The 14,223-nt window shown below is 43.7% G+C and overlaps 1 protein-coding gene across 1 annotated transcript in view; it reads left to right on the top strand.

Annotated features, from left to right (window-relative positions):
• LRIG1 (leucine rich repeats and immunoglobulin like domains 1) overlaps positions 1-14,223 on the top strand; it is a 100,084-nt gene that overhangs the window by 59,650 nt on the left and 26,211 nt on the right. The window contains exons 4-7 of the mRNA XM_067303657.1: positions 5,509-5,646; positions 6,721-6,864; positions 9,126-9,269; positions 10,294-10,431. Coding sequence (XP_067159758.1) covers positions 5,509-5,646; positions 6,721-6,864; positions 9,126-9,269; positions 10,294-10,431 — 564 coding nt within the window. The remainder of the gene's footprint in view (positions 1-5,508; positions 5,647-6,720; positions 6,865-9,125; positions 9,270-10,293; positions 10,432-14,223) is intronic.

Below are 14,223 nucleotides of genomic sequence, written 5' to 3'. Positions count from 1 at the left end.
GGTACAGCAGAGGAATTTAGCTGGAATAAGAGTCTTTAGAAGCATAATATTTTTAATAAGAAAATGTTAAGACCACACGAGAAGTTCTGCATTGTTAAAATGTATGAACTTTGTGTCGGAGCTGATGTCCAGTTCCTAAAGGCGTTCTTCTCTTTCCTTATTTCCATGTATTAATGAGTCACTTGGGACAGATCATCTATTATGGATCATAATAATGCTGTGATCAGAAGGAGCAGAAACTTCTCAATTGTTGTCAGTGTAAACGCAAATGCATCTTCCAGATAATTAGTTCTCCTTCTTCCTTGTCAGGGAAATAGCTCAGGCATTTCCTTCCACGAGGAAACTGTTTTTTTTCTGTATTTTATGTATAGCGAGTGATGGGATAAAATCAGGCAGCAGATGTTTCCATCTAAGGGGAAAGTTTAGGAACCTATGTCCTGAATCTTTTTTTAGTGTTTCTAGGAGGATCAGTATTAAATCTCTGTCTTCTTCAAATGGAGAAGATGGAGAAGAACAAGGACAGGTAGTTCCAAGCATCAGTTAGTCACAGTATATATCATCTCTCTCAAGTTGCAGTGTCTTTGATCTAGCTTCTGGCCATGCCCCCTGTGCTTGGCCTGTCTCTGACATCAAACCTTGCATGTCCTTCAGTAGCAACCCCCCATAACTCTTTCTGGCTCTAGCTTTTGCTTTCTTTAATGCTTTTCCCTGTTTGGAAATATTAACCAAACCCTGAACTTTTTAATCTCTCTGTTTCTAGCCTTGTGGTCTCTCTCTTATGCTAATTTTGAAAGTGTGCTTGCATATTAATAGAACTCTACCCGAGGTGTGGAGCCTCTTTCTTTTGAAGCTCGATTTTATTTTTGATGCCTATAACAGGTGTTGGTTTAATAGGTTTGCTGTATTAAGGCTTTCTTTTTTTTTCTTTATAGTGAGCTAAGCCAGCTCTGTAAACTGACACTACATGAAGGCCAAACATGTGACTTCTCCCTGCCTCTAGCCTCACTTCACACTAAACATTTGCGCTGCAGACTCCCGGCAGCCAAGGCAGCCTTAACTCGGGCTTTGTCTAAACCCGACCGTTTTGCGCTGATTGTGTTTAAATCAGTCCAGCCAGAGCCCCGCGTACATTCCCATCTGAGAGTCTGCTTACTTTGATTTTCCGCTGTCAGCTTTCTAATGGGCAGCTGCTGAGGGGAAGTAAATGGGGCTCGAACAACAAAGGCGCGTGTTTGCACTGCTCTCTGCATCGATTTCACAGGAGTAGTTTGAAGCCACGGTTTAAATTAAACTGATTAGTAGTACTCCAAAGGACATGCTTGCTGCAAAGAGGAAGGTGAATTCTTCTCCTATTAAGTCTAGTGGAAAATGTTTCGCAGCCTGTTTATCAAATAAATATTCACAAAGACACTTCGAACTAGGAAACCCACTGGGATTAAAGTGTAACTTTACCTCTAAAATACAAGCTGAGATTCCTGGAAATGCTGCAAGCTTTTGAATTTGCGCCACCTGTTGTTTTCTTGCCACCCCCTTCAGCTCCCTCCCTACTTAGAGCAAACCCAAACAGCCTTTGCTTCGCTGGAACATTTTGCTTGTTTTTCTGTCTTGGAGCAGCCCGGAGGAGTGCGGAGCGTGTGTTTGCTTCCCGACGTGGTCAGCATGGGCTTGGTTCAGTAGAGGGCTGGCTGAGGTTAATCCGAATCTCCTGAAATGCTGGTGGGAGCGCTCACGAGCGGTGCAAAGTGCAAGGGAGCAAAGCGCAGAGGCTACGGTGTCGCGGGGTGCTGATCAAGGAGCACAGGCAGGTTAAGTGGCGGTAGCCGGAGAGGCAGTTCCCGCAGCTCTCGCCTCTCTGTTTGCAGCTGTAGCTGATGCTGAGCCGCGGGTGAAGCAGTTCCTGAAGGACTGCCATTTCTACGCAGCTTGCACTATTAAAGTAAGGTGGTGCTGATTCTGGGTTGCTTTAGTGCATCAAGCACTGAGCTGTAACGGTTCAAGATGTGCTGTAACTGCACAGGGGGTGTCTCCAGGAACGAGGCTGAGTGCAGAGCCGGGATATAAAACTGCTTTAGCTAGATCCTCCCATATTCATGAGCAAACTCAAATGGACTCAGACGGGCTCCTTAGTCCCTAGGATTTATCTTTCACTCGAGCTGCTTTCACTCCAAATCCTTATAGCCCTCAGTGAACGTAGTCTTGCAGCATCTTAGTCCAGTATTACATTCCCGTGCAGATGGATAAACCAATGGTAGAGAGGGGTTAAGAAACTTGCCCGAGGCGGATTAGTCAGTGCCAGAACTGGGAATAGAAACTAAAAGACTTGGCTCTGACTCTTGGCTCTAATTGCTCAATCTCACATTGAAGCCTTGTCATCTTATACTCTTGAGGTAACACTGGCTGAAATGAGACAGGGGAATTTGCTTCCAGGGATGTGATACCAAAGGAAGGGGGAGAGGAAAGGACACCTGGAGGCACACTGGTTGTGGAATCACCAATAATTTGTGCTTTAAAGCCTGATTCAGCAATTTGTACAAAAATCTGATCTGTCACCTTTGAAGTCTGGGAAGATAAACTAAGGAGCTAGTTGATAAAAATCCAGCCCTTTTCCAGTGGCCGCTAAAGGAAAGGGATAAAGTCATGATGTCACTTTTCCTTACTCTGTAAAACAGCCTTGTGATTAGATTGGTAGCAAAGGGAGACGAGCTGAAAGGATCCAAGTAATAACAGGAAGGGTTAAATCACATTTCAGCTCTTACCGAAAGGATGAAAAATAAAATGTAATCAAGCTACTAAAAGGTTTGGAAGATGTTGTATTCCTATCGCACGCTGTGTATAGGAAAAGTCAGCAGGGCTGGTTTTGTTTGAAGTGCAGTGCTTTGAGAGGGTGCAGTGCTTTGCAGCAAACTGTCTGACATTCCCCAGCTGGGACTGGCTGGGGATGGTGTTTGGAGCTGAGAGCTACATTTGGAGTCAGCCCATGTTTGAAGGAGACAGGGAGAGGGAGAGAAAAAAGCCTGGTTTTTTCCTGTGTGAAATAATGCATCCATCTAATCTGCCAGCTGTAGCACAAGAAAAGCAAGAGACAAATGGACAGGAGTCACCTGGAAACTGTGAACATGGCTCAAACAAAATTTCTTTCTTGCTCTTTTCTTCCCTTCTTAAACTCCGTCCTTTGGGAAGGGCTGGGAGATCTGGCAGACAGGCAGATTGGATATATGTTGAGCAACTAAAGCACAGAAATACTAATACTCCAAAAAAACCACCCATTGGCTTCTGAAGAGCACTTCAGGTCCAAACTCACTCTGTACTCTCACTCCCATACAGGCTTAGCTGCCCTGTGCAGGAATTGTCAGGTAATTTATAGATTCTTGATGTTCATTTGTGCAAGTCTTCATTTCCTGTTAATTTACAGCCAGATTCATCTCAGCCGCAACAGCCTAGATGAGATCAGAGTTGAACTCACAGCTCCTAGTTCAGCAAACCTCCAGGAAACATGCTTGGGGTTTGCTTTTGCTTAGGCGTACGCTGAGGTGCTTTCCTGCATGAGGGTCTAGCACACGCTCATTTAATGGATTCTGTTACTTTGAGGGGAGAAAAAAAAAGTCAGTAAATTCAGAGAGTTCAAAATTTTCAGCTTGAATTTATGTGAAAGAAACTAGTCCTGGGGAAAATAAATCTCTTTCCCCTGCCCTCTCATGTGTTTAATTTATGGAGGTCTCAGAACTCTGGGTATAGTGAGTTTTCCTATATTTTGCTCAGACTATTAGCATAAGTTCACTGGAGCTCTGTTCCACTATGTGCCATGGATGTGGAAATACAGTCTTCATTCCTAGCTATAAATGAGTATCGGTCATCTGGCTAGTAGCCATATCACTGCCTTTACGCTGCTTGTGGTTGCAGAGACCAGTGTGCCTATAACCATATGAGGCCTGCGGAATAGCCAGACTACTCAAAGCCCTGCAGCCTGCCAGCATTAATTTTGGGACATAAGTTACCATTTTCCTTTGTTCTGAGGCTGTTTTACACCATGTTAGCAGTATACTGCTATAGTGGAGAAAAATCCCAGGGTGGAGAGCAGGTCCCTCACCGCGTGCTATCAGTATGGTCGTTTTGGGAGAGAGGCTTTCTTTAAAAGGGGTTGCTCTGAACTTCGGAACAGCAGGGAGAGCCTGAACCAGGCTGGAGAAGACCGGCTCCCAGAGACCCATCAGCTTCAGTGCTTCCAATGCGGTTAGGTGAGATTTTGCTTCAAAGAGCTGATGCTTTCTCAGGAGAGCTGGGGAGTCCTAGTTTGCATTCCTGAGTGCTTTGGCTGGCTGCTCACTCCTCTTCTGGTTACTCAGTGGGCAGCCAGCAGATTAAGCCACAGCATTTGTCTGAACCCACTCTGCTATCTCTTATTATTCAGCAAGTTCTCAAGTGTCTGGTGTGCGTCTCTATTTGGAGTGCCTCAGTTTCAGCCTTGCCAGTAATATCAATGACTGGTCTAAATTCACATCAGGCATGTGCTTTACTTCTTGTGACTAATGCACAGTGGTTTTTTTGTTTTTTTTTTAATTTATTGGCTACTGTTCTCTCTACTGCTTTCAGCAAGAAAGGAGTCAGAGGAAAGGACTCGGGGGATTTTCAGTTAGACCTTGTTGGGTACAGATGAGTGCTGTAGGTATTTAACTGTTTGACAGCTGCTGAAATCTTGAGACTAGCTTGCAGTACGTTCTCTAAGGAAAATCATTAGATTGAATCCTTCAGGCTGGTGCTGATAAGGCAGCAAACTCGGGTGATCATTACAGGGTCTTGTCCTGCAGTCAGCACTTGGGCAGAGCATGGACTGCAGAGTTGTCCTAATCACGCTGTAGGACAAAGGTAGCAAAACATGAGGAAACATTCGCAAGAGCAACCCCCCTTACAGTATTTCTGTGTATTACAAATCATTGTAACGTCGTCCAAAGTTGGGAGTTCTCAGAAGGATCCTTGGGAATTAGGGATGCAATGCTCTGTAATTTTTCCTGAGATCCTATTTACTTATCTATTTTCTGCAGACAGCTTTGAAAATCCTGTCTTCTGTGTAAAACATTGGCAGTTTGCTTAAACCATTGATCAGCACTCCTTGCTTGCAAGCTTAAAATCAAGCCCTGCAGTCCCTGTGCGTAACAAAACTATTCTGGAAGTACAGGCTTGTAGGAGATCAAGCCCAAGTTGCCGAAAGAAAAACTCATTAATGGAGTCACTAGTTCTGCAGAAGGGAAAAATTGCATGCCGAACCAAAAAAAAAGGTCCAGAGGCCTGCAAATGTCTGTGACCTCATCTCTCTGGTCATAGGAACAACCCAGGGACTAGGGAAGATACCTCGGGGCAGGGGTGTTCTCCTAGGACAGCTGTTAAAGAAGTACCACGAACCTCAATGTATTAGCTCAGTGGCCAGCCTGTGGGCCTGCTGCAGCCTCAGATATTCTATGTGTTTTTTTAAGAGAACTAAATTGTCTCCGTTTCTCCTCCTGCCTGTTTCAGGCATCACAACAGGATCCGCAGCATTGAAGCAAGTCAACTGAAGCCCTACGTTACCCTGGAAACGTTGGACCTGAGTTTCAATGACATCACGGAAATCCGAAACGGCTGCTTTCCGCAGGGACTTCACATAAAGGAGCTGTGAGTTTTTCTTGTTGGGAACAGCTTTTGTTGAGTTACCACAGCAGAGAAAAGGGCCTCAAACCTTATTTAAAGGAAGAAAAGTGAATGAAAATATAAAGTATGGGGTTATCCAGCAGATTTTTAAATGCAAAGGAGAATTGGAAGGTAGCATGTTATCCCCACTGTCTTGGGTTATTTATGGAGCTCCATCTTTTTGATTTCTGATATATCTGTAAAGAATGCAGTTTATTGTTATTCATGTTGCATGGGAACCTATACAGTGACAAAGGAAAGGTATAAAGCACCCATTTGGTGTGTGGGTGTCTTTGTAGCTGAAAACCTAGAAGCCAGAAGAATGGTCTGCAGCAAAATTGTAGCTCTTCTCCAGTGCAAAGTGTATATACTGCTTCCCAGATTAGCCCACATGCATCTGGAAGAGGGGAGGGGAAATGACTTTGTCAGCATTAAAGTAGTTATTGAATGTTAAGAACAGAAATCTCTCATTGGTTATTTGGAGACTAAACTAGGGGTTAAGTAGAGTAACACTATTCCCATCCAGCTGTTTGCCTGTACCAGGAAACATAAAATAATCAGTAATTTCTAAAACGTGCAGACAAATGATCTGCTTGCATTAAAGTTTTCACCAAAGTTTCTGCTCCTGGTTGTAAGAGGATGTGAGAGGTGTGTGTTGGGACTGATGTTTGCTTGTTGTCCCCTAAGAACTGCCTCTTACAGTGGGTAAGATGAGGGTCCAAGTAAGAAAGAGCCCTAGGACAGATGCTGATGGAAAAGTCTAAGAAATGGGGAATGGGTAGAGTCATGCTGTACTGGAATATTCTCTGGCTTCTGGCTTCAACTCCAAATTCCCTTGCCGAAGTCAGAGGGTATCAAGGAGCTCTCAGGAAGCCCACAGCACTTTTTCACATTCCTCACATGACTCTGGGAAAGGCCCTGTGCTTTTTGAGCAGCCAAAAATCCAATTGATTTGAAGCCACCTCTGTAATTTCACCAGCCTGTCTGGAGACCAACCAAATGCTGATAAAGGGAGATTTCTGACAGAACTGTTCATTTTTCTGCCATGATTTATTGCAGCTACCTGGGGAGCAACAGAATCAGCACCCTGGAGCCTGGTGCTTTTGATAGCCTGTCACGGTCCCTGCTCACACTTCGTCTGAGTAAAAACAGGATCACTCAGCTTCCTGTCAAGGCATTCAGACTGCCCAGGCTAACACAACTGTGAGTAGAAATGTACACTTTAATTAAGCTCAGCCACACTTTATGGAGACAAAACATCCCTGAGGATATGCACACTAAATGTCACCCTTCCTTACCCACTATCTATAAAACATAGAATAAGCTATGTAACAGTCCTGTGCCAGCACCTAATATAAAGCGAATTAGTGTCTTGTACCTATTGACTTTTGAGGCTATTCTCTTGATCAGGTGGGGAGGGATGGATGGATGCTGCAGCAGACACCAGTGTCTTGTGCACTTGACAGCATAAGGCAAATCCATTCCCTTGAAAGCTGTTGGTGTTCTGTGGAGCGAAGGAGATTTGGAAGATGTGAGTGACGTGCTCAGCCACCATGTTGTTAGGTTTTCAAGACCACACAGGTATCTTTATGTGGCAATAAAATTGCAATGACGGAAGGTTGTTAAACTGTGTGGTGGTGTTTGGGTAGACAAAATAGCTCTCTAGATGAGTTAACATGCACATCATTATTGTCCTGCCCACAGTCCACATGGCAGGAGCTGCATGGGGTCCCATAGACATCTGCAGCTATAAATATGCTTTATGTGTAAATAGTAAGTCTAATGGTTTAACTTTTCCCTTCTGCTATTTCTGCTGGGAAAATGGGCCCATCCTGAAGCCTGTTGCAGTCAAAGGACTAACCTCTGTCAGGAGATCTATTAACACAAAGTCCACAAATGGTGGTGGAAGCCACACCTATAAATGGCAACCTCTCTCTTGACAGACAAGTCCTTTGATATAAGCCAAGGTGTGGTTAAGGAATGGGTGTACATTTGTGCTTGCATATGTGTAGAATTGGCGTCAAATTTGGGATTGAACGGTGTGACACAAAGGCCTATGTATCTTAAGTATCTGTTGCCTCTCAGTTAGAAGTTATTGTCCCTTAGCTGAGAGCTTTAATCTACTGTATTCCTCTGTATCACTCGCAAAAGTGTAATAAAACGAGGGTCAACTTAACCTACTTTGGAATACAAGTTTCACTGCAATTTGGAGCGATTGGTACTCTCATACTCCCTAGAGAGTCTCACAGCTGGTTGTTTAACTCTGTAAATAAATTCTAGAGACTTGATATGTTGTAGAATTTGTTGTGTACAGTTCTTTTTCTGGCAGAATGCAGTTCACTAATAGCTTAAGTATAGTAAGGCAAGTCTTAAGGCTTGAAAACGTTTTTAATTGCTTGCTTTAACTGCACTCAACTTTAGTGCAATTTCAACATTGTTTTTGTAAGCAGTTAAAAAGTGAGCTTAAAGTTCCTACAGCTTTCTCATCTTTTCCAAAACTATTGTTAATGTTGTTGTAATATCCACCATTTTGGTCAACACAGACACTGAACTGGAAACTCTCCTTAGGTTAGTCTTAATGTGCAAAAAGGTGTCTCATTTAAAAGCTCTCTCTTCAGCACTAAAGCATTGTGTTGATGGAGTTTTCTACTAACTATGGAACTGGAATTGCGCCTGGCATGCCTGGGTCTGGGACTAGCAATGCATAATATGTTTGATATGGGTTGGTAAAGCATGCTATTATGCTGTTCATACCATTATTCAAAAATAAAGATATTCCAAAGATTTCCATTTTTTCCCCTCCCAGCATTGCTCAGGAAAAAAAAAAGTTTAATAAAGCAAGTTGGAGATTTTCATTTACGCAAAATACTTAGACTGCCTGATTATTGGAAACAACTTGTTTCACTCTTTGTTAGTTTCTTATAGGAAAAGAGGTGAAAGTTTTCAAGGGAACTGAAAGCTGTCCTTTCAAATTTAGCCATAAAATTTGCTTTTGAGCTCAGAGTTCATATCACACCCGTTGTGTCGGAGCACATTTTTACTGGGCTGTTACAGTCCTGTAAAAACAATGGATTGTAGGGAAATGTTTAACTGATGTTTAACTGTATTGATTCAAATAGCACCTCTGCTTGAGGGAGGATGAAGTGTGAAAACTGAAAAGGATAAATGGCTTAAAAGAAGCGCAGAGAGAGGAGGGGCGCAGAGGAATTGCTGCACTGTCGCTGTTATTTCTTTATAGTCAATGTCTGTCCCAGGGTGAGTTTATTTAAGAGATCACACCCAGCTGACTTCCCTGGCTAGCTCCATGATTGAAAGTTTCCGGTGTGCTTCTGCTCTCTCTTGGGAATGGTTGGCGGAGGAGTTGTTGGCATTGCTGTCCCCATTGTATGCTGCTGATTTTGTGAGAATTATTTTGTGAGAAAGGACTGGGATTTAATATACTTGTATGGCCTTGGTGATTTTAGGGAGCTAAACCGGAATCGCATCCGCCTGATTGAAGGCCTGACGTTCCAAGGACTGGACAGCTTGGAAGTCCTGAAACTCCAGCGCAACAACATAAGCAAATTGACTGATGGGGCCTTCTGGGGTCTAGCCAAGATGCAAGTTCTGTAAGTTGGGGAGATGGGTTCTTTTCTCTTAAACAGCCGAAACTTTGCCTGCTATCATGACCTTCTCTGCAGTTTAGCAAGAACTCCATCAGAGACTTGTGGACACCTAAGGCCAGGTTTCATGCTTCTTTCTATGCCCTGCACACACAGAACTCTAAAGTGCTACAGCAGCTAGTATGTCTTCTGTTTCATTGGCTCACTGTTTCCTAAATTTCATTGCCCTAACAGGTGTTCGCTAAAAAAGTTCTGTTTTTCAAGCTTTGGAGATATTACTTTGTAAGTCTGGTGATTTGAACATTGAGTAAAATCTCAGTTGGTCTTTAAATAAAAGCTCATTTGGCTCTTGCAGATTTATTTTGACTGATACATGGAAACTATGTATTGCAGACCTGATTATTCAGTCTCTTGGGATACCTAGAAACCAAGCTGGCTTATCTCAGTGATGTGCTCTTTCCATATGAAAGAGCAAATTGAACAGTCATTCCAGAGAAATACTTGAAACTTCCAAAGTGATTGGCTTTCAAGTGTGTTTCTAAGGTCACAAGTGATCAAGGCAGCATGTTCCTGGAAGCTGCTGTTTGCAAATGAGATGCTGTAGCTGATCCAGATGTATACTTACAACCTCCGCAAATGCAAACTTGAATGGTATAGTTTAAGCCCGGTGTATTTGCAGTGGAGCATAGCCCTGCAGTCGCACCTCATTCTGGGCATTAAGCCCTCAGAATACACCAGTTCAGTAGCTTCTGATTGTGGTGGAAAGTGTTCTGCCTCTATACTGGGAGGAGGTGGGGAAGTGGATATGGTAGACAGCCATTTGCTAAGTGAAAACCTTCTTAAACCTTTTGCTTGGATTGTCCTTGAATTTCCCTCCTTCACTTGCCGCAAGTAATGCCCATGCCTGCACGTATCCCCAGGGATATGTGGACACGTGTAGGAATGGCTAAAATCCCAATTTTTGCTGGAACTTCTTCAGCATTTGACCAGTGCTGCTGAACTGTCAATTCCTTCTGATTTTTCTCCACAGCCACCTGGAGTATAACAGCCTGACGGAAGTAAACAGTGGGTCTCTCTATGGCCTTTCATCTCTTTACCAGCTTCACCTCAGTAACAACTCCATATCCCGCATGGCTGGATGGAGCTTCTGTCAGAAGCTGCATGAACTGTAAGTTGGTTTCCATCGTAGCTGGTTGAGCAAAATTTTTTGCTAACGTAGTGCTGGCAGGGAAGGGGAGTGAGGACTTTTCCCCCATCACATGGCCCACAGTACCCACTGAATCAAGTTGTAGAAGTTCAGGAGAAGCAGCCTCTAGCGATGCTCTTGTTATTCATGATGTTATGACCTTCAGAGCACCTGTTTAAAATACGTTTGCCCCAGAAACAAAGACTAGAACCCACTAAAAGTATACAGTGCCGAAAGACCTGGAGATCTTGTGATCTGTGGCTTGCCAACACTTTTTAGCTGGTTAGTTACAAGACATGCACTGCTTGCCATGTAATAATGACTGTACAGCCTGAAGGAAGCTTTGCTTTATCCTCCATATTTACAAAGAACAATCATGTTTTTCTACCAGAAGAGATTTGGCCCTTTAGAGGCAGCTCTCCTTGTTTCTCCTGTTTACACTTTACCCTTCCTGTAGGTCTCAGCTGTTGAAAAGTAAATACACTGGCTTCACTCTCCTGAGATTTCTGGCTGTGAATACAGTTTCTCTAATGAATGAAAAAGTGCCTTGCTGTTGAGGATAGCCCCACAAGGGTGTCTTTTGGGTCTCTGGCACTGCTTAATGCCTTTTTGAAGAGATACACATGGATGGTTGTAGTATTTGCAGAAGTAGCTGTCATCCCCTCAGTGGGACTGTGGACAAACTCACTTTTTTCTTTGGAGAGCTTTACACATGTGGTTAATGGAATGAACTGTAATTCATTCTGCTTGGTGCTCGGAAATCTCTTGTTAAGTATTGTTCGGGATTCTTCTTTCCACAAAAAGCAGAATGGTAAAGCAGCTTCCTGCTTTCAGAGGCCTCACTCTGAACTTGAGTGAAAGGTCTGGATCTGCTTTCTCAGCCGTGAGTCCCTAGTCTTCTGGGGTGTGGATTCAGAGGTAGCTGGACATGACACATATCTTTCTTTAAGTTTATTGGCTGTAGAGTTGACATGGCCCAGTGGCCAACTGTGATCTTGTGTTGAACCCAAATGATTCATTCAGATGTGGGGTGGGATTTTTTTGGCACAAGAAACACTTTATCTTCTTTTTTTAGGAAAGTACATACATGATTGTTTTAATTACCTAATTTTTCAAACTGCTCTGAGATTGCCCATGCCTAAATGGCTCCTTTGCTTGGTGGGATGCTGTAGACAGCTACATTTCCCTCATGTGTGAGCCACAAGTGATATTTAACTAGATCAAGGCAATGTCAATGCAGAAATTTTCAAGGTGACAGATCAGAATCAGCACTATGCTCCAAGCATGGCCTGCTTAAATCTGAAGCATCAAAAAGAGGGGAGTCTACCTTCCTTAGATGTTCAAATTGGATCCCTGGAATAGCCAAACTTAGGTCACTGCATTGTGCTGGCAGGAAAGCTCTGGGAGCCTTCTGCAGTCTGGGGGTCCAGTTTCTGATGTTTGCATTGACCGTGTATTTCAGCCTGAGTTCAGATGGGCTTGGCAAGTCCTGTCTGCCCTTGTAGAGCTGGCTAACATCAGAACTCCTTTAGGGAGAAGTATGCTTCTCTTTTCTACCTGACACTGTCTCTGCAAACCGTCATGGTTTAGATGGGAGATTGCAGATGGTGCTGAGCCCATCATATAACAGGTATGGAGTGAGAACTCCTGCCAAGAAGTAGTGCTAACAGTGAGCTGCTTTGGCTTAGAGGTCATCCTCTGCAGTAGCTGCAGGAAGCCACTTGCCCTGGTGAAGAACGGAGTAGATTTGAGAAATGCCTGGTGGTGTGAGGTGGCAGGAGCCACTGAGGCACGCTTGTCCTGACAAACAGGATTGTGTTAGAGTGTGAGGCCAGAGACGACATTAGCTGAGATTCGAAAGGCGATTATGTGGGTGTTAGCACACATCTCTGCAAAATATTGCAAGCTCTTGCAGGTGTTGCCTTTAGGGTAAGGCTGCTGCAGGGAGCCATCAGATACTCATAACTAAAACTCCCACAGCCAAAGAGTACTTGTAGGAGAGGTCTGCTGGGAAATTGAAAGGTGAGGAAAGGAAGCGCTAGATATATCTACACTGCCTCTGTGCACTTACTTGAATGTGTGTGTTTCGTTCCTTATTAAAAGATCCTTGCTTACCTCCCCTATTGCTAAATCTGCTGGGTTTCAGTTGTCAGAAAATACTTTCTGTGGTTGTATAAGAAATGAATTTCAAAGTCTGTGACTGAAGCAAGAGAGACGGCCAGACCCCTGCTCAACTGTGCTTGAGGGAGGAATCGGTCATCTGAAGAATGAATGTTGGCTCCCCTTCGGTTGCTGGGTGAAAACATGACCCCAGGTCTCTGGATTGATGTAAAAGATAACAAGGAAAGAAACCTCATGCCATCTCATGGGCATGAGAAGGAGTTGATATTCACCAGTCAGGTGCTGAGACATCAATATTGTGGAAAAATTCGTGGTGGGAGGCATAAAATTTCATCAGACTTAAATGATGAGTTGGCTTCTGGGCCTTTCTCTTCAAAAAGGTGAAGAAGTCTCACTTCATACCTATAGTTTGGCCAATGGAAATGAAATGTGTTAGGAGATGCACCTCGTCCAGAACTGCCTGGCAGCAGGAGTCCCAGCTGTACAACAGGTTGCTGGTTAACCCCTTTCTGTATCGTGCTTCTTAACGTGACCTCAGACTTCTGGCATCTGCTCTTCATGCTCTTCTCCCATTTCCTTGACAGGGCAGAAGGGCTGTGCAGATGAGCCATTTCCACATGTTTATTCCAGTGATTTCTCACTGGTAGATGAGAATCTAGGAGAAGCAGCAAAGACCTGCTGATTTCTCTCAACCCAGATAATCTAAACTGCTGGGGAGGAGAATGCGTTATTTTGCAAAATGGCCTTTCCCATTGGCAGGAAGCAGAGACCTTATGTGCTGAAGGAAGCCACTGCCAGGTGTTTTAGCTCGGGAAGCTTTCCATCTGGTTGCAGCCATCGTGACAGGCTTCTAAAGCCTGCTGCTGTCCATCCGTCTTCGAGTGACATCAGGAAGAACTGAGGGGAACATGCCTTCACCAGTTGTGGCAGGAACTCTTCTGTGCAGAATCAGAGGGAACGGGGGGGTTTTTCTCAGCCAGGTTTAGGATTACTTTTGAATGCTTTTTTTTTCTTTTTCTTTTTTTTTTTTTTTTAAGCCAAATTCTTTAATCGCAGGTGAGGACATAATTTTGACCAGATGCCAGTTCTTCATAACTAACACTACAACTTCTTTAGGAATGAAAGTATGTTGTCCCATGCCTTCTTGAAACTCATTAATCTTTGCTGAATTTCTTCCAAAGCTTGCCCTCTGCCCACTCGCACAGCTAAAAGATAGACAGCTCGTTTGCCAAATAAATGGCACTCTCAGTGCTTGGGAATACGTGTCTGTTTTGACTTAGGTTTTGGCTTTGCAGTAACTTTCATGCAAGCCCGAGACACATTTTTAAGCAGGCTCATTAAAAGGCAGGACTAGAAGAGGAATTTGGAGGTTTGGAACTTGGTGAGATTTTTTTTTCTGGTTGCCTGTACAAGGAAGGATTTCAGTACTTGTTCAGAACACCATAACTGTGGCTTTAGAAAAGTTAGCACTGATAACTTTTAATGGGACTTGTGCTCCCAGGTCACTAAGGCATTTTCTAAAATCCTACGCGACTGCCCTTTGCAGAGAGATAAGCTTGAGAAAATGCAAGCAGCGGGATGTAGCTGAATGCCACTTTTTATGCCCCAGGTGTCAGTACAGGGCCTAGGCAACTTAAAGCTGAGGCAACTGCT

This window comes from Apteryx mantelli, chromosome 12 (assembly GCF_036417845.1).
Source record: "Apteryx mantelli isolate bAptMan1 chromosome 12, bAptMan1.hap1, whole genome shotgun sequence".
Classification (NCBI taxonomy): domain Eukaryota; kingdom Metazoa; phylum Chordata; class Aves; order Apterygiformes; family Apterygidae; genus Apteryx; species Apteryx mantelli.
This window is presented reverse-complemented; position numbering and strand designations above follow the sequence as displayed.